General features: G+C 34.7%; 2 protein-coding genes across 10 annotated transcripts in view; one reads left to right on the top strand and one right to left on the bottom strand.

Moving 5' to 3' along the window:
* The window catches only part of MYEF2 (myelin expression factor 2), a 38,311-nt gene extending 31,475 nt beyond the window's left edge, over window positions 1–6,836 (top strand). For all 6 annotated transcript variants that reach the window (XM_045528469.1, XM_045528484.1, XM_045528476.1 and 3 more), the window contains one exon: window positions 5,414–6,836. In XM_045528469.1, the coding sequence (XP_045384425.1) occupies window positions 5,414–5,577 (164 nt within the window). In that variant the 3' untranslated portion in view covers window positions 5,578–6,836. The remainder of the gene's footprint in view (window positions 1–5,413) is intronic.
* On the bottom strand, window positions 6,050–26,801 carry SLC24A5 (solute carrier family 24 member 5). Of its 4 annotated transcripts, XM_045528541.1 has the most exons (9): window positions 26,651–26,801; window positions 25,764–25,943; window positions 13,937–14,020; window positions 13,741–13,844; window positions 13,281–13,381; window positions 11,274–11,557; window positions 9,020–9,226; window positions 6,971–7,072; window positions 6,050–6,475 (listed from the first exon to the last, which is right to left on the bottom strand). In XM_045528541.1, exons 1-9 carry the CDS (start codon window positions 26,769–26,771, stop codon window positions 6,153–6,155), a joined length of 1,506 nt encoding a protein of 501 aa, XP_045384497.1. In that variant the 5' UTR covers window positions 26,772–26,801; the 3' UTR covers window positions 6,050–6,152. The 4 variants fall into 4 exon arrangements, with proteins under 4 accessions (XP_045384497.1, XP_045384474.1, XP_045384490.1 ...); XM_045528518.1 differs by lacking the exon at window positions 13,937–14,020; XM_045528534.1 differs by lacking the exon at window positions 13,937–14,020 and having other exon boundaries at window positions 9,020–9,127.
* Between the last annotated feature and the right edge of the window lie 524 nt (window positions 26,802–27,325).

Genomic DNA, 27,325 nt, shown 5'->3' with positions numbered 1-27,325 from the left:
GGGTTAAAAGTGGCACATTCAGCCTGTTAGAGTTAACAGAAAGCTAAGAGTATTTGGAATATATCGTTAATTTTTCAAGGTCATGAAAGGGGATAGGATAGGTTTAGTGTTCTCTGACAAAAATAGCCTTTGTGGCCACTATCAGAGATAATATTATCTACTGGGTTCTCGTAGTTCTTTATACGTAACTCTGTTGTGGTTTTTATTATAGTGTAATTATTTGTTCACATTTTCTTCCATTCTAGATGTAGGCTTGTGAACGCAAGAACTGCCATCTTTTTATCCTAGCACCTTTCATCGCCTCTGTACATATACTATGAGTTTATATTATATTATAATTATTTGTTCATGTTTTCTTCCATCCCAGATGGAGGCTCTTGAGGGCAAGAACTGTCATCTCTTTATCATAGCAACTTTCATTATCTCTGTCCATATAGTAAGAGTTTATGAAATATTTATAAGTTAAATGTTTTGGATAGATCTTTATTCATTTATTCATTCATTAAATCTACAAATATATTTTTTGCAGTTTGCAGGCATTAGAATTATGAAGGTGAACAAATTCAGATACCCCTGCCCTCAAGAACAAACAGCATGAATTTGTCTAGGATGTTCTGTTGGCTCCCTTTGTTGATCATCCTTTTATTTTGCACTAATCTAAAGTTCAAGGAAGAAAAATAATATTTTTCAATTAAAAAATTTGTGGAAAATAAGTCGACTCGTAAATATTTGTCACTAAGAGAAAGCAAAGTAGTAAAGTCGTTTCGAGGTATTGGTTGTCTTTGTATAGGAGTAAGAAGATCTGCCAGATTGTATAAACAACATCTGGCCGTGAATCCCAGACTACAGAGGAAAGAACATATTAGGGCCTTAGTGAAATACATCAAATGGAGAGCAGTGGCAGCAAGTGTAGATAATTTCTGTTGGTGTAATTTCAGTAAAAAAAGCATCTCCAAATGAGATATGACATTATGTTAAAAAGTAGAAATGAACCTTAACAAGGTAAAGAGCAAAGGGGGCCAAAGAAATGACAATGAAAATTTGAGCAATATTAAGTTGACTGTTCATTGTCCTATATAGGCAGGTTTCCTTTTGAGGTCAGGTGTGAATAAGGCTTGCAGCAAATTTGGTCTTTTTGCGGGCTTCTTCTGGTTGGAGTGGCATTGTTTTGACAGATGGATATTACCAATTGAAAGACATTTTCTGAAAGGAAAAAGCATCCAAATCTACATTTGAAAAATTTCTGCAGTATTTTAGACATATAAAATAACGGTTAAATTATTCTTTACTTTGTTATTTTAGCTATATTTTTATATCCCTTTTTGATTAACCTATAGTTATACCTTAAGATTAATGATATTTGTTTTTACTCTCAATTTATTATAAAAACTTCTGACTTTTAGATTTTATATTATAGTAATACCAAGATATAAAGTTCCCTAATATATCTCCCTTATTTTTAACCTGAATTGCATTGATGGGAAAGAAAGTAAGTTATAATAATATAGAATTTAGTGTCCAGCTATTGACAACTGTGGAAATCATCTGGCTAATATGAACTAAACCATCCATTTTTATGGCACATCACTTTGTTTATTTATAAATCTTAAGAGTTTTTCTCAGTATGGGATGTTTCTTTTTAACCTACTGTGAGTCAGTAATGGCCTCTTTGGCAGTAAAGGCAGTTTTGTTTGTTTGTTTTTTTCCCCTGCGCCCAAACTGAGTAAGTATATTCTCTTGCTTGCTTCTTAATAAGAGTCTAGTGGTACTCCATGCATCTCTCCTAAACAATATCTGCCAGTAAATGGTCCCACTGGCAAGCCTTCCTGCTCATAAAATGTCTCTAGTGATTAGCTGTCCTTGATGGAGCAATTACAAAGCCTGAGAAAATGTTGTATTATGGGTTATATTACCCTCAATACAACATTTTCTCAGCCTTTATAAATTCAGGAAAAAGTATTTTTAGACCTTCCCAAATATAACAAGATGAGCAATAAATGAATATAACTGCTATATTCCAATTCCTTCTAATTCCAATAAGCCCCTAAAGATAATGTTTTTGACCCCAGGCTAATAAGACACACATCTTTCCTGTAGTAAAAGAGATCTCTCTTTTTATCATGCCCTGTGTAATTCCTCAGTGACATGCATTTTCAAGAAGGCTGAGTAAAAATAAATTAAATGACCTCTCCAAAGTTGGACTCCACATTAGTTTCGCTTGTGCTAATGGGGTCCAATAGGCATGGTCTTTCAAACTTGTTCTCGTGTTGTCTATATATGTTAGTTGAATTCTGGCTTTCTGGCTCAGCATGATGCAGGACTATAACGTTTTAGAATTTCAGTGCAAGGAAAGCTTGTTCCCAACTATTCTTGCGGTAAGACATATAAACAAATATATTAGTAACTTTGTTCCACAGATTTCCATTATGCAATATTTCTACATCAGTATACTTGTTAACTGCATAGAAAATGGAGACTTGTGGTAGATTTTATTTACTAAAGCACTTGCTGCTTCAAACATGATGAGTGGACTTTAGAATAACTTAACAGTAAAAATAATTTCGTAATAGCAAAGATAATATCTGAAGAACATTCATTGATAGTCACTTTCATTCGTTTGTAAAGAAACACCAAAACTTTGTGTTTTGTCCTTAATATCTTAATTATGCTTCTTATGGTAGAATATCTGATTTTCCTTTTTTCTCCTGTGATTATGTTACAGCTTCACTTAGGCACTAGATTTTATTGAACCAGTTATTTATTTATAAATGCTTTGACTTGGTCTATTTTTAGATATGCTCTTTTATCAACATTTCCCAAAGTGTACCCCACAGATGTTAATAGGCTAGGTTAAATAAAGTGGAAAGGTTTTTCTTACTGAAGGATAAGTCATTTCTATTACTAGTATATGTAACAGCAATATGTTTGCTTATTCTGTGATACTGGTTTCTCATGGCATGCTGTTTTATCCTTTACTATTACTAAAATAGCAGTCATATTTTTGTTTTCATGGAATCATACAAGATCAGTAGATATTTAAGTCAGTTGACGAAGTCCTCAGTATGTAAAAAGGCAGGCCTAATTTTAATCAATTATTTGAAACTATTTTTTTCCTGAATTATTTATCTTTAGAAAATATATTAATTGGTATTTTTTTTTTCAATTGGTATTTTTATAGGATTAGGAAGAAACTTAGAAAATTTACAACTCTTTCTGGTTCCATCCTTCTGGGATTTTTTGGTGACAGTCAAACCATGAAACAAGTATCTATGGACTACTCTCTGTATAGCCTGAATGTCCAAACTATAAGAAGGTTCAAGTATCTTAGCTGAGGGGCCTTGTCAGCTAGAAAATTGTTGAGATCATTTTGAGGTCAGGAATGTGGAGGTCTGAGTGCTGATTCCTAAACTAAGGGAGATAATTTAAGAAGAAAGCAAAAAAGAGAGAGAAACTTGTTTTGAAAGATTGAGAGATTATGCAAAAGATAGTGACATATTTTCCTTTAAAATTTTGAAGATTTCTTGCTTGGGTGAACCTTACTATTGGTAATAAACCTGTGATGGGATATTTAAGAAAAACCCTAAGTTTTTAGGTAAAATTAGAATAAGGAAGAACCTTTAATCTGCCCTTGAAAATTATACAGTCCCTTTCAAAATCACTATTAAGTGCTGCCATTTACAAAGGTAGGCTTCTTTAATTCAGCTTGCTTTTTTGCAGATATGAGCATTCAAGATATTAAGAGGACTCTGAAAATTGTGGTGCATTTATCTTTAAAGTTTTTTTTAAAAAATATATTTTCCAGTTTTATTTTATGATGTTTATTAGAAAGTATGATTGCTATGGGTTTTTATTTTTTCCATTTTAATCCCAGTTGTAGGTTAAATATTACTTGGGTCTATTTTAACCATTATAATGTAATTCCTCTGGAGATTAATTAGCCTGTTTTATAACTTTCAGAACATATTTAAAGCCTGCCTGGCCTGGGTAACAAGATGATGGTTTTGGCTCAGTATGGCATTCATTATCTTAGACCATTTAATTCGTGTTTAGTAGCTGAGCAATTGACTACCATTTGGTTTTCAAAAGAAACCCACCAATGTGGGTGGATGAAAAAACAAAAGTAGAAAAGTATCCCAGGGTATTGTAGATAAGAGATCATTCAGATTAATATTTCAAGGCGGAAAAAAATCATACTCATGCATTGAGATTAAAAATTGATCCCCTCACCTGGGAAGGGCTTATGCAGTTTTTTGATGGGCCCTCTGTTTTTACCTTTCCCTTTCTTCCTTAATTCCCCCCTCTCTTTATGGAACTGTATATATCTGGCTGTATGATTGGGTTGCCAGAGTATTAACCCATAGTGATCTGGCAACTATAATATTTGAAGTTCTCTAACTTGATTTGTTTTGACACATACATCTAGAGGGGAGGGAAATATTATGGTAAGTAGTCACACCTAAGGAAATTTATGACCTGTTTGGATTGGGTGATCATGTATTCCAGTTTGCCTGAGGATAGTCTCACTTTACATCTGTTACTTACGTGTAATTATTGATAACTCCTCCTTTTAATCTCAGAAGTGTTCTGGTTTAGATGATGAATTTTTATGGCCACTTTATATTTTTATAAATGGTATTGGTTTATTTCAAATATCAGTCTCTAGAGTTAGGAGTGATATTAACTGTACAAGGAACAATTGTCTGGTTTTCATCTTCCTCCCTGAAGTTTCTCTGAGGTTCTCTTTTGTGCTATTAACATGACTGTTTTTACTATTATTGACTTAAATTTATGCTGTCTCTTCCATGACTATTTCCATAACATATTTGGTGCCATTCTTAGACTTTGAGCTCAAATTGTGATAGTGAGTAAATGGCTTTGGCATTGTGGTTGAAAAGCTGAATTAGTTGGGGCCCTTTGTGGCCTGAGAGAAATTAGATTTCTGGGCAGTTGCACTTATTTGCAGGGGATGAAGGGGTGAAATGAGGATAAAAGGAAGAGAGATTAGGAGATTGGGCATTAAATTCTAAAAATAATTTTGTTTAAATATTTAAGTTTGTTTTGGGGCGTGGTGAGTTGGTGGCATTTTGTGCTACCTTGACTTACTGCTATAAAATTCACTTCAGAAATTAGGGATTTAACATAAATAAAATACGTTAAGTCCTAAGCAAATCTATCCCGGTTCCCAATTTTGTATATTCTAATATGTATCTGTTTATTACTTCATGTGAATTGTATTATATTCAAAATATAAAATGATAATAATGCTTATGTGATTTGTAATTTTTAAATCATTAATATTAATGTTCTTAATCAAATTACCTATCATTTCACTGGATGTGGGGAAGTTTAAACCTGTATAGTGAAATAGAACCCATTTAAACTGGCTAATAATTCTATGGATTTTCTTTTACAGGTCATGTAATGTTTGCAGAAATAAAAATGGAGAATGGAAAGTCGAAAGGCTGTGGAACGGTCAGATTTGACTCGCCAGAATCAGCTGAAAAAGCCTGTAGAATAATGAATGGCATAAAAATCAGTGGCAGAGAAATCGATGTTCGCTTGGATCGTAATGCATAATTTCAAACCATGGTTGGAACATTCCTACATCTGTTTTGCTGAATCTCCTAGTAAAAGTCATTTTTTAAGTAATACTGTATGCTTACAAAAGCTGTAAAAATGTACTTTTAAAACTCCCACCAGCTTTTAACAGTATAATGTTAAAAATATACTGTGATTTTTGTTAATCTCAAGTTTGGGTTTTTAAAGACAGCAAGTCTGGTCATTCAGTTTAAATGAATGGTTATACTGTTTTTAATGAAACAAGCCATTTTCTTCTTGTTTTCAGTACTATATAGTGGGATTTGTTTGTTCTAGTTTCCCCAGCTTTTATCAACTTATTGTGAGGTAAAACATAGATTTTTTTTTTTAAAACTTCTGTTTTATAATATGTAATTGCTCATGAGAAGAAAGGGCTCAGACAAATTAGGATGTGATTTTGGTTGGTTTTGAGTTACTTTGGTGATGAAGAATTACTGTGAGTTTTAGATTCTGAAGTTCAGGATGTTTTTTATTTGATTTAAACGAAGAAATGGATTTTTCCCTCTCTTCCCCTCCCTGCCATTCACATTTCCCACATAACACTATTAAAAATATCAACCTCCACAACCCCTTATTTTATTATTTCCAATAATTCCAAGTTCATATAGAATCGATAGTGTAGCAAGCCCCAAGTATAATAATAGGCAAACTCCTCCCAACTTTTTGTCTAGTTTCCAGCCATTGAAGTGAACTGCTAAAAAGAGAAAAATAATTGAAATGTTGAGAGAGATGGTTATGTAAGTTAGTCCTCTGCTGTTCACTTCTATAGGAGCTGATACATTTATAAATGCAGTTTTAATAAACCATGGAACGCCAAGACATAGCATATCAAATACATTGGATCCCACGATGTTAGACATAGCCATGTCTCCTTTACCTACATAAGAAAAACATGTTGTTAAAATATGCATACCAGTACTGTATTTTATTAATAGTTTTCATAAGGAAAAAAACACTGGATACTTTTTGTTGTTGGTTGGTTTTGGAATATTGTTATTAGAGCAAAAGTCTTATTGAGTTTGTATTTCAAAATTTTTCTTGGGTTAGTATTTATAGTTTAACATTTATTTAATAATAATTATCATTATTTATTAAACCATTTTTCAATAAGGTATGTAGCTTACTCATTGCTTTTCATTCAAATTTAAATGGTTAATTACTATTTGATGTACATTTCAGGTGAATATGATTTGGGGGATTAGAATAAGTGAAATTAATCTATTAAATAGTAAACTCTTGCTCTAGAGTCACTTTTTTTTTCCTTCAAAGTATGTTACTGAGGAAATAAATATTTTTAAAGCTACCTTTACTCAGTATATTCCAGCCAGGATTGAAGAATGGGCACTGCAGCTTGAGGGATCTAGTTTCTTACCTTTTCTTGCAACCAGCACACTTGAAATTGTGTCTGGTATGCTTGTTCCTGCTGCTAATAAAGTAAGGCCCATTACTGTATCTGGAATTTCTAGTGTTTCCCCTGTAATAAACATAGACATTACAAGTTACAAATCTTATAGATTGATTAACCAGTCTTTACAGATATTTCCTTCTTGAACAAAAATAAAATAGGCACATTTAGATTTCAGAACCAATATGCGTTTTACTTAGTTTTTAGCTAGCAAAATATTTGAATCAGGTTGGTAATTTGGGCAACCAATGTAGCACAGATTTTTAAGAGAAGATATTTAAAGATATTTAACAGCCAAAATACTACCAATGAGAAATTACCCTATTTGGTATTCTTATAGAAGTTGTAGAGGAGGTCCACCCTTTTTCCTATCAGGGCTGTCGTTTAATACATGCTAATGAGACTGATCATTCTCTCATTTTCTTTTCTAAAACAGTTTCCTTAAAAGTAGTCAGAGTTAAGCAAATTACTTACAGCTATCTTTAAGCTATAAATGTGTTAACATGTATATATACATTTTTAAAGTTCTGCTTTAGTGATGTACCTTAATTTAGTGTTTTCTTTGGGAAAGTCCATAAATCTCTTGAGGAAAACAAAACCTATTTGTTTTCTACTTGAGTCTTTCTAACATACAGTCCCCAATTTAATACTTCTGTTAAATTTGATGTCAGTTCAACGTTTTTCAGAAATGTATTCATTATGGGAAACAGAACCAGAGGGAAGTTAAAAAAAGATATTTAACTGTTTTTTTAATGTTGTAATTGAAAACTTGGTTTAGGATCTTTTTCTTTTTTTTCCCTTAAAATGCCAATTAAAAGAACTTAATTAGAAAGTTGCTTATTTATTGCATGCTTACATATTGATTCTCAAATTGGAATTGGTTAATTTTTGTTACTGGCTTTGTTGGAGTTCATATGTACATAAATTACACTAATATTTACATCTTGGTAGCTGTTCTGTGATCTATTACTTGATTTTGCTCTTTTTATTTTCCTAATATCAAATGTTCTGGCTGAAAAAATTTGGATAGATATAACATGCAAGCTAATTGGACTTTTTATCATTCTAAAAAATCTCTAATATTTCACATTTTGCTAGTATATTATTCTAAGACTTATATATTATATTTTAATTTGAGAAAAGTCAAGGATAAGCAGTTTTGGTTTGGTTGGTTTGTTTGTTTTTTGTGAAGGGCAAGATAGTAATTACTTTGCTAAAGAGTTGCAGTTATTCAGCTCCACCAGTGTAGTGTGAAAGCAGTCACAGATAATATGTGAATGAATGGGCCTGACTATACTAATAAAAATAAGCTGGGTAATTTTGGCACAAACAGTAGTTTGTTCACCTCTAATATGAGTCAATTTAGGTTAACCCTTTTGGGAGAAGTTCCTGATTTTTTGGTCTATGTTTATAAATTAGTTTTTCCTTTGGGGACTAGAGTAGATTATGGCCAGCAGTAACAGTTAAACAGTAATAGTTAAGTCTTAATTTATAAAGGTAGTAGAAACCTACAATGAAACTTTATTTTATACCCTTTTCACTCATTTCATAGTATGTTTATTTTGCCATATTCTAAAGCAAAATAAAATATAATCCAGTTAACAGCACCCATTGTTTTCCCAAAACACTGGCTCCTTGCTCTGTTTTTCATTATGAAATGGAATTCAATATGAGGAGTTTATTGTGGACCCCATGCAATGTGATTTAATTATTATCATAATAGAAAGACATCCCATGAATTTGATTGCATTTTTAAGATGATCCCTTGACTTGTATCCTAGAGTATATAGCAGTGAGAAATATAATTGATATGCAATATGCAACTCACAAAACCTGAGTGATCTTGTTGTTATTAATGTATTAATATTTAATCATTTAGTAAATAGCACTAATCTTTAGTCTTGTTGAAAAAGAAATTTGCTGCCTAGCTAGACTACTTGAAGTAAACATATGCGATTTGTTCTCATATGAAATTATTTTCTTTTTAAATTGTGCTATTGTGCTTAAAATACATACCAGTAATTGTGACCATCCAAACCAGGATATATGTAAATGCAGATATCCATAGTGCAGACATGAAAAAGGTTATCACAAAGTAGTTTTTCCAAAACGTTTTTCTACAATCTGGTGTGGTTAGAAAAAGTAATATAATAATGGGAAGAGATAATACCCAAAAAATTCTTTTTAAGTCTGCTTCAGGCATGTTGAAAACACTTGGTGGATCTGTTGTGGAAAAATTAAACAATTTTGAGTTTTCTAAAATTGCCAATTAAGTTAGAAATGCCCATTTAGAAAGCTATATTGAAATAAATTAGCTGTATCAGTTTTTAAAAGGCTACTTAAAACAGTTGCAGACCTCATTACTGATATTGTTGGCAAAAGGAAACTAATTGAAACTTTAGGGCAAATAATGTAAGATGTGATACTCAGCATTTCTTGATTTGGGGCCTTAAATACATCAGAATGTCTTGGCTCACTCGCTAAATTATGTTAAACATAGTGTTTATGAAGTATCAGTTGGCTTTTTCTTGGTTTTCTACAATGCGGATTGTCTTCAGTGACCATTTGCTTATGGGATTAACTTGACTTCTAACCCAGGTACTGGAATTGTCTCCACTATGTTGATGGTGCCTCTGCCTGCGCTATGTATCAGGTAATGCATACTTAGGGAATATAAAACGGTTTTAGCATAATCCTTTTATCAAGTTGCATATTTCATTCTACTTATACTTATAAGTGGGGTTTTTCTTGTTTGTTTCATTACTCTTTTATTTACTAAATTCAGCCTTTACCAAATTCTTACAAAGAACGTTAAGAAAATAGAAGGTAGTATATTCTACAGTGTACCTTATGAAAGTTGAGTATGTTCCTTTATTCAGTTTAAGTTAGTGGAAGACAAGGATAATGATAATATATTGGATAAATGGGGGAATTTAAAATTGTTTAAAATTTGTATGGCATTGACAAAATAATGTACTCATATATGAGATCAAATCACATTACAAGTAATGCTAGTAAAATAACTCATTAAAAAATCTGCCAAGCCTTAACCAGTGTGCCATTAAGTCATATTAGAAATAATTTTAATGCAATCAAAGAATTTGGACTGGTTCTTTTTAATTTCTTGTTACAAAATTTAACTTAGAGATCCATAACTCTTGTACCTGAAAGACTAGAAGCTATACTTTTTGTAAGAAGGGGAAAAAGTGATGTTTTAAGTTTTTTAAATAGTAAATTAGAACAAATTCCCTTACTAATGCACTTAGTTAAAATTAGTATCATTGTATACAACGACTTCATAAAAAACCCACAAACTTAAAATTCTGGCCCTAGCCGAATTTGACTTCCTACTGAACATATTTATCTAATGTTTTGCTACTGCTTCAAATGACGTTTAAACCTTAACTATTTTCTTCTTTCTTTTCTTCCAAACCAGGCTCTTTCCCGGAATTTACAGTTTTACAAGTGGTGCTCCCATTTTCTCAGTCAAGATCAAAACCTTGGAGTTGGTCTTTTTTCCCTTTTCTGGCTCTGTCTAGTCCCTCAGTTGACAAGTCTTGCCGATGCTTTCTCTGTATTGTCTCACATCTGTTCTCTTTTTTCCCACTGCTTTTACTCTACCTAGGCATCTAAGTGAACACATTAGCTAGATGTGTTCTGTAAGATCTCCTTGTCTCTTACCTAATATTTCAGTTCTTCTATGAACATTAGTTCAGGATAATATTCCTAAATTAACAGTTGTAATAATTTCCCTCCTCACAAACCTTCCAAGATTCTTAACACCAGCATTTAAGATGCTTCGTATCCTATTCCTTTCTGTCCATCCTTCCTCTGCTTCCTTACTGTGCATATGCTGTGTCATATATTAATACTTTACTGTCTACATCATTGATACAATATAAAGACTTCAGTAGCTATTACTTATTGGTCATAATATCAGGTCATTAGTTAAAATCTTACCTGTCCGGCAAGGCTCAGTTTAAATGCTTTGTGATTATCTCCTAACTCTCTTCACTAAGTTTTGTACAATCTGTTCTATTTATGAACCACAGTTACACTTTATCTTTTTATGGTACTTATATACCTTCATATTTTAGTTGTTTTGCTTTCTTTTCCCTATAACATTTGAAGTTCCTTAAGGGTAGGGACTTCCTCTTTATTAACTCTTAATCACCTCATCTTTTACATAATAAGAACACAATACTTGCCGAATTGAAATGAGATGCTTAAGTTTTTCTAGACTTAATGGTGGGCAGGATGTAGTTATTACCTTCAGAAACCTGACTAAGACCATGTAAACTTATAGAGAGCTGAGAGTAGCCAGAATCTTCATGAAATATTCCACTATCAGTTCTTGATTGCCGACGAATGAATGGTTGACCCTCATCTTCCCATCCCATCAGTGGCTGCTGTTCACTTCTCTCCTCCATAGCTTTGGCAAGACAGGCGCAGCAAGGACTGCATTTCTTTATAATATATTGGTTAATTTTAATGTCAAAACACAGCACTAAGACATACAATCCGTATATCAAAAGTAATAAAGTTCCTTCATACCTATAGATTAAAGAAGAGAAATTTGTGTTTTTAAATTAAAAACAAAAGTCATTTTAGAGTTAATAGCTTTTGGGCAGTATCTATCTAATGATTTTCTAACAGAAACAGCATTAGAGCAATCAAACATTTCTAGGTATTTTTTGTTTTGTAGATTTTTCCAGTTATAACATTATTGTATATTTATTGATAAGAGCCTGATACTTCTTTCTGTATTTAAAAAAGAGGATTATAATTCATTGTCTTTATGTATAAATTCTTTCCAAATGATAGACATAAAAAATTCCTTGAAACTAATAATTGGAGATTTTCAAAATAAAAGTAAAACGTAAAAAGTGAAATAGTGGTGGGCATTTTCTACCTCAGTTCATTGGCATCATACATTTCCCAAATACATAACAACTATAAGAGAATATAATATCTGTTAATTCATTTCAACTATGTCCATTCAAATTTTCTGGTATAGGAACTTTGTGTAAAATATTCAGAATATATAAGGCTTTGGCTGGGGCTTTTCAGTTTGTTATACAGAGATTTTTTTGATGATTGTGATGTAACTGAATTTGGTTTGTATTCACAAGAAAATAAGGACATTATAAAAAATTACTACTTAGGTAACAAGAACTGTTTATACTCTGGCAGTTAGCTAATGTCATCACATTTGAACCTTGCATTTACTTTTTATTTTATAGCCATAAATCTCTCTCTGCTACAGCTGAAAGAACAGAGTTCCTGATTTCCCTAATGGTGGGAGCCTTAGCTTGGATACCCTCACAGTCACTGTCCCTTACAGACAGCTGCTGAATTCCAGAAGGATTCTCAGTTTACCAACACAGTCTGTCTTTGGGGAAAAGACTAGATGTAGATGACTGGATGATTAATTTAGAAATTCTGCTCCCTGTTAGATTTTCAGTTTCTTAATAGCAGGTATTATACAGTGTTCTTAAGTTGTGTTACCCCAGATGGGCACCATTTATATTGTTTTCTATTTCTCTGATGTCCTCTGGGGGTTGTGCAGTGTACAACCTGTGGGGCTGTGAGTTTTACATTTCTTTATCCCTTATGATGCCTAGCATAGTAATAGACACCTAGTAGATCTCTGGTGCTTATTAGTTGAAAAAGTTGATGTCTGTTCACTAAGTTGCCCCCTTCATTTTCGTGGATCAGCTGGGCACAGAGAGATTACAGGAAAAATAATTTTTAATATTGAAAGCTAAACATTGTTGGTTCTTAGAGGAAGAAGGCTGTAGTTCCTCCTGCTAAATGAGCATCAGAGAAAAATTTGGAGGAATATAAAGGGACTTCTTTACTTCCTACACCATCTTTCTCCAATCTTTTGTGACAATGACCACTTCTAATCAAGGCAAGGTAAGCAATAACCCAGCAGAAGGAAAAAGCCAACTGTTGGGACTTCAGCAGACAACAAAAGTTGGGAAACTTTCTAAACAGGCAGCCAGTGGGGAGAAGGAAGAGTGGTGGTCTCTAGTAACTAAGGAGACAAAAAAGGAGACTGAGGTGACTAAAAAGAAATTGCAAAGTAATGAGAAGAACCCACCTAGTAGTATAATGAGCAAGTTAGTTCAGAGACTCATTGGAATATGGTGTGGAAGTGGCAGATTGAGTGAAATAACATTTCTGAACAAAAAATTACTGAACCATCAGAATTTCATAAAATCCCTCTCCGTAATTGTATTTTGTATAAGAGTAACAGTTATCTCAAGCTTACCAGTAAACTTGGTTGTCAAATATTATGCCAAGAACTGCTGCTACGCTAATTGCATATGCTGCACAGTCTCTGAATAGGGGCCAACATGAGAGTGTTGAAACCTGTAAAATGATAGTGAATTTATTGTTTCCATTATAGTGTAACTTCTTCAAGTACAATGCTTAGTTTAATACTAAAATTGCGTGTATATTTGTAGTTATATATTGTTACCTTTTGCATATTGCTTAGAGGAAAAGGAGTTTTAAAGAACAATTGTGTTTCTAAACCTACACTGATTTTCATAAATTTGACCAAGAGCTATTTGTGGGTTAACTTTAAATTGAATACATGTTTTTCTACTGATTAATAAATTTGATTGAACACATTACTAGTGCCTTGTTGTTTGTCTCAGACTATGAATAGTTATTTTTAGAATCTGTCAAGACAAAAAATTTTGTTGAATGGAGTTTTGCTTACATACCACATTAGACAGCAAGCCACAGGCTGCACAGATGCCAAGGAGGTTATAAATTGCAGATCCAAGAATGGTGCTAATGCCAATATCTCCCTTTGTGATAAATACACCTATGTGCAAGATAGTAGTAGCTAAGTTAGTGTTAACTTGAATAGAATAAAATCACATTGAGTAAGCAAAAAGTATAAAAAGCAATATTTACCTAGGAAAGCAGTAACTAATTCAGGAGCTGAACTACCCGCTGCCATGAAAGTTGCACCTGCAACATCCTGAGACAATCCAAGGGCTGAACATAAATGAAATTATTGTTATGCCTGATAAAGTGAAAGAGTATGTCTTTATAACTAAATACAACAGGTACTCAAAGCTACAACTGTACACAAAAACACTAATATTGACTTAAGCTGGAAAACTAAAATATGATGGTTAAAAAATAAAGGAATCTATTGTCTTGGTTTCTTTATGAATTCATCACTTGATGCTTCTATAGAAAGGATGAGAAAGCCAGGAGACTATTGGAAGGAACTGCAGCTCAGTATCCTGAGTACCAAGATATGGGGTCTCTTGGAACCCAGAAAAGAGACTCCTTTCTAACTGGTAGGGCTTGAGGTGAGTAGCAACAACATGATAATTTGGGAATCCTAACCCAACCTGAAAGAGGGGGTAAAAAGATAGTAGTAGTTTTTAAGATCTATAAATGAAGCTGTATTGAGCTTGTTCACAAATTTGCAATTTCAACCTTATCTAATTACAAACGAGAAGAAATTACTTGGTTAACTAAAAGCCCAATAAGTCTGATAATGTATAAATACAGCCTATTGATTTAAAACATGGACCTGTTAAAACTTGGCTCTAGAGTAGGAAATAAAAGAAAATATTTCAATACTATTCAAATAGTTTGTGTATATCTTCCAGACTTACAAGCATTCAAGTCCATTAACTTCAGTCATTGACAGGATGAAAGTCTTAAGAAATCTTTGAACCTTTCAATTTTAGAGCCAAGGGACCTAGTTTGTAAAGGAAAAGAGAAAGCCTTGAAGAAACTACTCTGTCTTTGCTTTGAGAAAGTTGAGATAAGGTGGCATCAGAAATCTCTAACCAGGCCTTACTGGTAAGCTAACTAGTCAGTAGAGGTAACATGCTAGATGTTAAATTATTATTATCTACCCTAGGTCACAAAGTGAATGTCAAAGTCAGGTTTTCAAGGCTTGATGGTGGTTATTTGTTGATGTTTGTTGTTGTTTACTATACCTTTGGATGCTTGATAGTTAAGTTTTCCCAGACCTTCAAACTCTGGTGTGCTTGTTTGAGTCCCTGTTATAGGTGGTCATTATTTCCTTCTTATTCTTATCTGTGGGACTGTCACCCGTTACCTGCTCCCAGGTCCATCTCATTTTCCACTCTGCTGGGACATTGGCCCTTGAACTTACTGATTCCTTTTTTTTTTTGTTTCTTGGTGTAGCAGATTGTATTTTACAATAATAGCTACAATATTTCTGCCCCACATGTGTTTTCATAACTTTTCTATCCCCTATCAAAAAAAAAAAAAAAAAAAGGGAATCTGTCTTCACCTCCTGAATCTGAATCCACGTTTGTGACTTTGACTAATGAGTACGGCTTTGGCAGAGCCATTTATTTGTGAGGCTAGGACATAAAAGGTGATACAATTTCCTCTCTTGGGACGTTTGTCCTAAGCCATCACATAAGGAGTCCTGCTACCTTGAAACCCCCATACTGGAGAGACTTCATTAAGACCCCATAAAGAAATAGAGATGCCTGAGGAACTTTGGCTGTTTCATTTCCCAGATTTGAGTCTTCCCGGCCTAGGTGCCAGAAATGTGAGGGAGTGAGCTTTCAGATGATCCCAGCCCCATCCTCTGACTGTAACTGCCTGAGAGAGAGCCTGAGCAAGAACCACCTAGCTGAGCCCAGTAAACCTCCAGGAGTGTGAAAGGTAATAAAGTGGTTTGGGGTGATTGGTTTAGCAGCAACATGTAGTCATCTGGCTATTGTTCATCTATTTGTTACATTTATTGAGTACGTACTATCTGCCAGATGTTTTTTTATGTGCTAGGGATATGGCAATGAATAAAACAGACATGTTCCTGCTCTCATGGAGCTTTAACTCTAGTGGGGGGAAACAGACAAACCAGATAAAATATGTATTATGTTAGAGATAAGTACCAAGGAGTAAAGGCAGGGAGTGGGAATATAAAATGTCATGGAGAAAGGATTGAAAGTTTAGATTGAGTAACCAGAAAGGAGTTAACTGAGAAAGTAACTAAAGACTTTGAAGTGAGGAGCTAGCCACTTGTATACCTGGGATAAGAGTATCCTAGGGAGAATAATTGACTGCAGAGGTTCTGAGATGGAAGGTAGCATATATGTTCAAGAAACAGAAGACCTGTGTGTCTGGAATGAACAGTGTGAAGGGAGAGCAGTCGATGTTGAGATAAAAGGTAATAGAGATGTGAGGCCTTATGGATCCTAGTAAGGACTTTGGCTTTTATTCTGAAAGATACGGGAAGTGGTTGGAAAGTCATCTACATACTGCCTTCTGATGATACCAGCCCCAGTCATTAGTTTGATCCCTCAGGGTTATTTGGTCTCAGAGGCCCAACTAGCTCTAGTGCAGCTGTTTTGACACCTGATAAACCATGGTGAAAGGTTCTCTCAGGATAGTTAGAATTATCTAATCCAGGCCCTTTATTGAATATCTCACTATTGCCTTTGGTCATGTCACTTGAAGAACATCCACCTGCATTGACTGATGAAGAGAGAGAAATGATGATCTGTGTAGCTTACACTCTGTCTTAGTTTTGTGTTGCCATAAAGGAATACCTGAGGCTGGGCAATGTATAAAGACAAAAGATTTATTTGGCTCATGAAGCTGATGTCTGGAAAAACTCAAGACTGGGCATCTGATGAGGGCCTCAGGCTTCTTCCACTCATGGTGGAAGATGACAGGGAGCCAGTGTGTACAGAGATCATATGGGGAGAGGAAGCAAAGAGAGGGGAGGTGCCTGATTCTTTTTAACAAACAGCTCTGGAAGGGAACTAGGAGAGAGAGTGAGAACTCACTCACCCCCAGGGAGAGCATTAATCTACTCAGGAGGGATCTACCCTCCTGACCCAAATACCTCCCCACCTACAACACTGGGGATCAAATTTCAACAAGAGGTTGGGAGGGGCCAAATATCTGAACCATAGCACATTTCATAGTGTTTCTTTTCTTGGTGAGAGTGCATGTATACATATAATCACTCCAGCCAGTATGTGTGTGTATATGTACACACACACACACACACATAAATACACATAAATATATATACTATATTCTTATTACAACTCTGTGATCTGTAGTAAGAACAACTGGCCATAAAAATAGAACAAAAAGATAAAGCAGCCTGCTCAGTGATTAACATTTTTTCCATTTTAGGAATTTACTTCAAAATAATATATACCATGTATACATTCATGGTATACAATTCTCTTTCATGTATATAATTTAGTATTAATAATATCAACTATCCTCAGTTGTGAATGGTGGTATTCCATTTTATGGATAAAGAAATAGGTCCAGGAGGTTAAGTAATTCAAAGTCACATGGATAGTAAGGGTCTTAAATGTAGGGAGTTAGAGCATAAACCCTGTGTCTATTGATTCTAGGTCCAGTGTTTCTGTTTTACCACAGAAACCCAATACAAAAATGGCACTTAGGCCAATTATAACTTGATGGGTGATTGAATCATTTTTTAGCCCCTCCTTCATGGCTAAACACGCCATTCCATTTTTTCCTAGGGGAAAAAGTAGTTACTAGGAGTTAGGAGTACTTTGGAAGTTTTGTAGCATATTCTAGAGAATTTATAAATTTAGTGCTACTGGGTATTATCATGAATTATCTTCCCAAATCAAATTAGGGCTAGCTAATCTATGGAAGAAAATGAAAAAGAACAGAACGCATTATCTTGAAATAACTGTCCAAACTTGGTGCCCCCTGAAGATTGACCAATCTTTGTTAGCACTAGCCGAAGAATGCTACTTTAGAAAAATTCAATCTCAAGAAAGAGAAAAGGTGATCCATTGGGCTGTTGCAAGGTAGAAAAATAGGTGGCTCTTTAGAACTCTTTCCATCCCAAACGGCAGTAAGAATGAAGCTTGTTGCTATTCACTCAGCTCTAATTGAATTGTGAAAAAAAGATTTTGTGTAGATGGATGTATAAAACTTTGAAGATATTTTAACAAGTTGTATCTTGAGGTTCTAAGAATATTTTGTTGAATGGTTTATACCTTTGAACTTTAGAATAGATTGGCTTTGTCTTCCCTGACCTTTTGGGTAGAATTTCTCTCTGCTATAGTTTATTATTAAAGATAAATTTTTCCGTTTTTGTTTTTCCTCTATCACTATTACTCTCCTCCCCGCCCCCCACCCACTCTAAAGAAATAATCACATTTCCTTCAGGGTATAGTAGCAATGTTCAAGATGAGATTTCTCTTTAGGTTTAGGTACTAATACATTGTTTTTATGAAGTGCAACTTCATTGTAATGAGCTCATTATTAAAATTCATCAGACTTTTTCTCAAATGTGTTCGGTGATGCCATGTTGGAAAGTTTATAACAATTTTTGAAAATCTTCTGGAAACATGATATAGTAGGAAGTGTATTAAACTATAACTGAGACCTGGATTCTGGTCTGCCAGTAACTTGATGAGACTTTAGATAAGTCACATAGACAAGCTTCGTATTTTGCAATCTGTAAAATGGAGAGTAGTTGGACTATACAATCTTTAAGGTATCATCTAAGTTTTTTAATCTTTACTCAAAATGTAGAATATGAATTCTTTTCCTTAAGACTCTATACCACTCTTTATTTTTAATTAAATTTCTTTTATAATTTAAAAAAACCTCAGTCCTACATTATTGAAAATTTAGAGGATGGAGAAGAAAATACAGGGAGGAAGAGTCACTTATACTTTTACCATTGTATTTTAACCACTGCTATCATTTTAATGTATTTCCAGTCATTTTCACAATGCACATTTTAATATAGTTACAACCATGCTAGATACAATTTGGTGTCCTCTGGCTCAATTTTTAAGTCTGCAAATTTTTGTGCTTTGTGAATTGATTAGAGTTTTGGGAACAATCAGAAGTCATTCAGACCCAACTCTAGTGACTAAGGTGAGCCGTCATGCTGACTAATTCTATTTAGGACCTAAAACGAAATGTGACAGCAAACTATTTTTTTTTTTATGATTTGCAAAACTGGTTCTGCAATTAATTTCAAATGTATTTCTAGAAATATTTTGAGTGAAATCAGCATCATTGTGCCCAGGGGGAAAAATAGTTACTGGGAGTTAGGAATACATATCTGCATGTATATGCTCTGTGTTGTCCAAACCTTACAGTTACCTGAGTTTTGGATCCATAACTTGTCCAAGGTCACAATGCAGAGGTGGGATGGGAACCTAGATCTTTTTTGACACCAAGAAGCTGCTCTTTTGGCTATCTTTGTGGGCAAAGTAAAGAGATTAATATATAGCTTTATCATTATTATTATTATTATTGTTACTTTTTCATGAAATAGTGTCTTGGTAATACACAGACTACTTAGCACTTACTTAGATCCTTATGTATGGTGTAGATTTAGCTGCAATCCAAGGGGACTACAATTTAGATCAGAGAGAAAAGAACAACAAACAGGATGAAATGCTCTTAGGAGGATGGGTGTCTGTGTAACAAGGAGGAAGCAGTATTCTTAGATGCTTTGTTCTTTGGGAAGTTTTTGCTTCTGTAAATTTCATGAGGATTAAGAATCAAACAATCTTCTGAAACTGTAGACTATCCAAATGCCATACTCACAGAATTATTCAACTCCCACTTTTACCAATTTGGAAACAATTCTACCTGGAATTAAAACTTGCATTTCTTTCTTATTGTCTGTTTCTGAAACATGAAGTAGGACACAGGCAAATATTAGTTCAAAGGAGAGTGAGTAAAAATAGTTTTTTAATAAAAATGTAAATATTTTATTTAAGTATATTTCCCCCAAATCTTATGAAGATCATTTTTACTTAAGGCATATTATAACTCAAAGGTATAAGCATGGTGGAGGATTTTAATTTCTAATTGAATAGCATATTACTGTAACATTTAAAAAGGAAAATTTCATAGCTAACTTATTGTGGAATTTGGGCTCTATCAAATGACTGATCTTAAGGAGTTTTTAGAATTTTCTATATCTGTATCTTAGAAAAATATGAAGAAAGCTGCTCTAAACTGTGGTTCAAAACCTCTGAGATTCCCATTACATACCAAAAGGATATTTTGTTCTCATTTTATGTTAACTTTTGTAAAAATGAATTGCTTATAGAGATGAGTGATAATAGTCCTGTTTGGCCTTTAAGGTAATCTGGTTTATATTATATTTTAAACTTATATATATTTGTTTATATTTAAATTAAACATAATTTAAAAGTATCACTTTCTAACAATAAAAGATTGTTAAAGATGAAATAAAATGGTATGGGTGCTAATGTAAGAGAAATAAAAAGAACTTTAAACAGAATATTCCAGAGATATTTAAAGTATAGTTTAAAGTTGCCACATGGCTTATTAGATGAAATAAAAGAATGAATTTCATGAGCTTACTTCCTACCTTGTGAAATAGTGCTTGCTTTTAGTTACCTTAAACTTGATTTTCAAGCTTTAACAGATGCAATATATATTTGGTTATTTCCTCCAAACTTATTTATATTGACTTTGATCATTCACCTCTCCATTTTCATCTTTTCTGAGTAAAGGATCCTAACCTTTGTAGTCTGTTCTTATGTAAAAATGAATATTCAGTGAATGCTTTCTATGTGCTAGGTACCTGTGTAAGCAGTTCACTTATATTTTCTCATGTACTTGGCACACAGCGCTATGAACTAAGGACCATAATCATCCTGTTTCACAGCTAAGATAGCTGAAGCGAGAAAAGTTAAGCACTTTGCCCAAGGTTACAGAGCTAGCAAATGGGGGGGCCAGGATTTGAACCTAGGCTGTGTCTGGCTCCAGGGCGGGCACTTTCAACCATCTCACAGTAGTAGTATGGCACTAGAGCATAGGATGGCAGTGTTCCAGCATTGTCACTGACCATTCAGCAAGTATCTCAACATAGAGATATAGAAAAAATGGAAAATGCCCCAAGCAAACCATACCAGTTATGACTACACGGTAATGTAGCTAACTCACAAATCAAGTCACAGGTTCCTAAGATAGGCTTACATGAATGGCCAGGGGCCACAGAAGCTCCCTTCCCTGCATTGTTGTCATTTGGATTCCACTCTGTCTCTGTCTCTGTCTCTTTCTCCTGCACACACCCCTCAGAGTACTGCCCCCCGCCCCCAAGTAAGCACAACTGGTGGGTATAGGGAGCTGCCCTTGGATTTGTTCTCACTGTTTGACCTCTAGCTCCCTTAGCTCTAACTTGGCCCCAGATAATATACCCCCTCTGATCACATCTTTTAACCCTTTTCCCAGGACCTCCATCCTGTTTCCCACTACAGAAGCCAGACCATTTCTCAAAAGGTAAAATGCCCTGAACAACTAGAGTATGATATATTTTTCCCCTCTATAACATGGATTAATTTCACTTTAGGTGTCTGCATTCAGAGAATCATCATTAGCTTCTTTTCCTACAGAACCTAAATGGGGGTGGGGGGAAGGAAGAAGATGAGATTAAAGGGATAGCAACAGCATTTTCTTATATTGGTTCCACACAGAAAAGATGATGGTAGAATGTTTTAGGCTGCCTAACAGAGATACGTGCTTTTCTAGCTTTTCCAACGTTGAAGGGTGGAGAAGAGGTTGTGTGACTTTTGTGATCATGAGCAAGGAAAAGGAAAAAATCCTTGCTAGAAGCCTCTGGTGGTGAGCTCTAGGAAATATTGCCAGACCAACATCTATAGGTACAGAAAGAGAGGGCACTTTCTTGACTGAGCTGGGGCCCTGCCAGAGTGTCAGCAAGAGGCTCTGTTCTCCCCCACTTCCAACTCATCTCTGCTTGGAGACTCCAGCCCCAAGCCTCTCCTAGTCTTCACCTTGCTGAAGATCCTATTGCTGACCAAAGGAGCTCCTGTGGGGACTTGAGGAAGGAGTAATGGCCTAATGGGGCTGGGGTGGGACAGGGGCCTACGAATTCTCCCATTGTATCCTAGACTGGAACTCAGAAGATGTACCCCACAGAAAATTAGGGACTCGTGTATGATGATGAGGTTCCACAGTAGTACACTATAATCTCATGTCTATCTTAGACAAAATGTCTAGGCCTGGGAGCCTAATTACTATGGGCAAGTGCTTATAACATGAATTTGCAACCCCTATAGGTTATCAAAAGTCTATTTTTATAAATAATTCAGTGTATTTATTTTGTAGTCTACTTCCATGATTACAATGGATATTTGATATATTTTTTTTGGTCAAAATTTTCAGTGCTCTTGAGACGAAAACTTCTTATATGATTGTTCAAACAGAACAGTTCTGAAACAACCATATTATGGCAGCTAATCTCAAACAAGGATGTATAAAATTATATCACATAGCAGTTGAGATCATGCTTGGGTTTTGATATCAGAGAGATCAGGATTCTCTCTGTGTGACTGTGTGGGCTTGAGAAATTATTAATACCTACCATCTTGACTTTGGTTTTCTTATTAGCAAAACCAAAATATTAGTCTCTACTTTGTTGTGTTTTTGTAAAGACTAAATGAAGCCATACATGTATATATTTAGCATCGTGCTTGGTCTTCTGCAATTGTATCATGATAAGTAACTGATAAATAAATAATAACACTAGTACATTGTGGAATGCTTCAGTGAACTGTTTTGAGGATTATGTTAATAATTATTAATTGACAAAATGGGTGGAACTACTACAACTCAATGCTCATCAAGGAACTGTGGGGAAATGCAAAGTATTTGCAGACTCTTCTGAAGCCAGTTTCTGTGGATGTAAACAAATTGCAGGGGACTTGTTTTTTATTGCTGATGTCATAATTTGGATAAGACCATGCTAGACCTTGAAAAGAGAAATGGCAGAATTAATTTATAGGCATTTAAAATTTTTTGAGCTAGCATTATTTCTATCTCATTTTGTTCCCAGTTCAAGACCAGGGTCAATTTTTAACGGCTGAAGATTTGGCAGTGGCATGGGCGTCTATCAATCACACATCTATTATAGCTACCATGTTATATTTCAGGGCAGAGTGACTCACTTGAGAAATGCAATTTTGCTGATGATATTTCAAAGTGATTTTACAAGTGGCAGGGTGGAAGTCATTATTTTAGACATATGAAGTCACTTAATGAAGATTATTTTGAAGTCATAATTTCTAAATTTTAATGCAATAGTTTCTTCTACAGGGCCAGAAAAGTGTATTTACTTTTTACCACTCCCAAGATAATTTTTTATAATCAAAATTCTTGATGAATTTATTCTTTCAGTCATGCCATTGTTCAGTAAAGTCATTGTTTGTATATGTATATAATACCTTACCATTAAATTTTCTTAATTTTATATGATTAACATTTTTAATTTCTAGTTTTTTACATTTTCTAATTAAAAGTGTGGTACAGACACAAGAATGAATAAATAGATTATTAGAATAGATTTGGGAGTAAAGAAACAGATTCACATGTATACAAGAATTTAGTATATGAAAATTGATCGACTTTTGGAAAAAGTAGCATTTTATCCTATAGCAAGATAAATTCTTAATGGAAGAAATAAAAACTATAATGTAAGTAGAAGAAAATATGACATTTTTTCTGACCTAGGGATAAAAAGATCTAAGTATAAAACCTAAAGGAGAATTATAAAGGAAAAAATTTATAAATTTACTTAAAAATATTTTAACTTTGGTGTGATAAACATACAAAGTACAAAAGCAAATAACAAACTATGAAAACATATGATATAAAGATTATATTAGAAAAAGTATTAATATCTTTATATATTTTTTAAAGTCTTGAAAATCAGTAAGAAAAAGACTAATACCCCCCCCCATAGTATATGGACAAAAACAAAACCACAGAATTCAATAAATATATAAAATGTTCACTCTCGTGAATAATAGGACAAATACAAGTTTTATAAAATAAAGTTCCATTTTAAAGCAATTAACAAAGATACTTCAAATATGTTTTTCATGGTTTTCTGGAATGGATGCTGGCATGCATTATGGAGGCTTAAATTGGCACACCCTATGTGGACTGCCTTTTGGCAATTATATATCATTAAGGCTTAAAATGTGTAGTTCTTCCTCTTAATCAGGAAATGATCAAAGAAGTGTGCAGAGATTTTATACAAGTATGGGCATAACGTTATTTAACAAAAAGCTTAAGCAAATCAAATGTCCAATGAGATTAATAATTATAAAAATTATGATATATTTCTAATGGGTCCCTACTATGTGTTAAAAACCAGCGTCAGGTGCTTAAATCATTTATTGAATCACAGACTATCATGTCCCCATTAAAAATAATCTTTTTGAAGAGTATTTAATGATATGGGGAAATGTGCACATTAAAATATTACATGAGGAAAAAGAAAGACCCCAAACGTTGAAGATTCAAAAGATTTAAAGAAAATATATACAACGTGGTAACCGTGGGGATCTCAGAGTGATAGAAGCAACAGTAATTTTACCTTTTTCTTCTATTTTTCTTGTATTTCATTAATCTAAGTAAAAATAATACGTTAAAGTAATTTAATCCTTATTAAAGAAAATAATGTCAAAGTAAGATGTAATGTCAATGTAAAAAAGTATATATTTACATCTACTTAAGCTAAATGATAATTATAATAAACTTACCCTAACCTATTCTATAGATTTTTTTCATTAGAGAAATGAGTGTTGAGTGCCTCTGCTCTTGCCAGTTACTGTTATTTATCCTAAAGATACTGCTAGACTGCAGTGAGCAAGAGACAAAATAACTTGCCTTGCATTTTAGCAGGAGTAGGGTGGGGGAGTAGAGTAGGGTGGGGGAGTAGAGTAGGGAGAGGAGAAAAAGGAGAGCTTACATTCATGTTCTTTCCCTTTGTGAAGAAATAGTAGCAATGCATATGTATGGCGGGGGAGGGTGTGGAGGATGATCTTTCTGTGCAGTCCCGTGAATATGTAATGGGAAAGCCAACCCTTAGCTTTGACATCGCTGTCAAGTGAGCATGCTCCACCAATTAGCTAACCCAGTGAGAGACAGAAACTGGAAACACTGGCACTTTTGCTTAAATAGTGTAAAACATCACAGATACTCTGATTTTAGGGACCAGTGCACCAATGAAGGTCTATCCTCAGAATTCTGGGCAACGTATGCTGCTGTAGGAGGAGAACTCAGGGCTTGGACTGGCTGATCTTATTTTCAGAAACCAGTAATGGAGCTTAATTTTTAATAACTGAATTTATAATTATCTGATGCCTGAAGTCACTTTACATAGGATGCAGGATTTACTGTTCTATGTATTTATTGACTGATTCTTAAATTTATCAATTAGTTTCCTTAATGGCAGGATGCTGGGAAAGGAAGAGGGGGAGGGTGGTCCTTAATTGCATATGTTTATCACTTACCTCTTTAAATAAAGTTATAATGATCTTAGAATAAAAATGAAAAAAGTTTTTTGAAGTATAAAATGGAAAGTATTCGGAATTTCATTGTCTTAGGAGTACATACAAAATGCATACAAGCAAAATCTTGGAACAGTTCTCATTAACAAACAGCTAAGCAGTAGACAAACCGGAAGTTTCTGGAAATAGGCAGTATAATAATAAAGTGGTGGGTACCAACTTAAAGATGCTCTGATGCATGTTAACTACCAAGAAAAACCACACTCGGCCAATTCCTTAAGAGACAGGACCCCACAAAACAGAAGTCACTGCTCTGTAACCAGTTGAGACGGAGAGAATTATTGCTGAGTTGTTTCAAAGAGAGCCTTATCTGTGTGACACACTCTTCCTGAAGGTTATAGGGAAGCTTTCCAGCCACTTACATTCACTGATGATTTCCAGGGAGGGTAAGAAGTACTCTTCACACACAATAGACACAGCCATGAACATGTAAAAGATAATTAGGAAGTAGATTATGATGCCGCCATCTCTGCGCTCCTGTTTTGTGAAAAACCCTTCGGGAAACTCTGATGATGGAGAAATAACACATTGGGTGCTATTTTCTGGTAAGGAAGAGGAGACAAAAGTTTGAAGCATTTGGAGTCACACATTCTAAGCTTACAAAGAGAGCGTCCTTAAAAAAACTGTAAGTGTCAGGTATCTGCGTAGAATTTTAAGAACCCAGTGAAAATGTATAACATACTTCCAAATATGATATAGTTGTAGAGCCTTAAAAATTAGTTTTTGAGACCAGAAAGAGATGCTTTAATGAATTATGGTGATGATGGTATAAAGAATTAAAAAGGGGAAATCATGAAATCACTCTTCCTTGTCTGCATTATTTCTAAAAAGGAATTCTGAACTCCTTTCCCTCCCCAAGTAAAAACTATATCTCTGGTGAGTAAAGATTTCTACTATCTGTACAATTTCATTTTCTCATTTCAGAGCCTAAGATGTCCACAGGTCTGCAAAGAATCATCTGCTGTTGCAGTTTCTAGGATGAGAGATTTTTTTTTCCAACAATAAAAACTGGAGACTTGCTTTCTTCATGATCTCTGTGAATTACTTCAGAACTATCTTTAAGAACTTATTTGAGGTACCAAAAGTGTTTGCTATCTTTCTAAATGCTAAAATTCAGAGCAAATTTCAAGCAGGAAGCATAGTAAAAGTTATGTGAGAATTTTCCTATCTTTGTCCCTTCCTCTGTGTGTGGTAGCAGCAGTAGCAGCAGCAGCAGCAGCAAAGGTAACTGACCCCAGTGTCCACCTACCTGTGGCCCTTGGGAGACGTTGGGGCAAGGAGGCTCCTGGGAGAGGCAGGTGTGTGGTGGTCCAGAGGATGCCGAGCAGTAGGGCCCTTCTTGCCCATTTTGGGCCCCCTTTTGTCTGCATTTCTGCTGTGCTCTCACTGCAGTGTGCCGCTTCAGGAAGGGAAGAAAGGAGGATTAAGCTGGATCATGTGAGGAGTCTCCTTCCTGCCCAATGCCCTGCCCAGGGCACATCTCAGCGAGACCAGCACAGGAGGCAGGGAGATTGGAGCAAGCCAAGCTTCTCTGACCGGGAGACCCAAGCCCCAGGGAGGCTGGAGGAGAAAGGGAGGGAGCAGACAACCATTACCAGCAGCTATTTCTATGGCCCACAGTCTCTGAGGGCAGAGCCAGGCAGTTGCACTTGATGAAAATGCATGGTTTTAGTTAATGTCTCCATACTAGCTCTGCTTTCGACTTTCTCTAGATTTGTAAAGATCTGAGTTTGCAACTGCTTCCACTGCTCTCTCTCCAGCCCTTGCTCCTAGAAGTTGTTGGGGCTGGTGTTTGCACATTCTTTGGCTAGCTTGGCACCCTTTTATAATTCTGTTTTGGCTTCTAGTCTTCATCTCCATTTAGGGCTAAAGGCAGAAAGGCCAGTTAGGAGGTGACTGCAATAATCTAGCCAAGAAATGATGG

Source organism: Lemur catta, chromosome 1 (assembly GCF_020740605.2).
Source record: "Lemur catta isolate mLemCat1 chromosome 1, mLemCat1.pri, whole genome shotgun sequence".
Lineage (NCBI taxonomy): Eukaryota > Metazoa > Chordata > Mammalia > Primates > Lemuridae > Lemur > Lemur catta.
The sequence above is the reverse complement of the archived record's forward strand: the minus strand, read 5'-3'. Positions and strand labels throughout refer to the sequence as shown.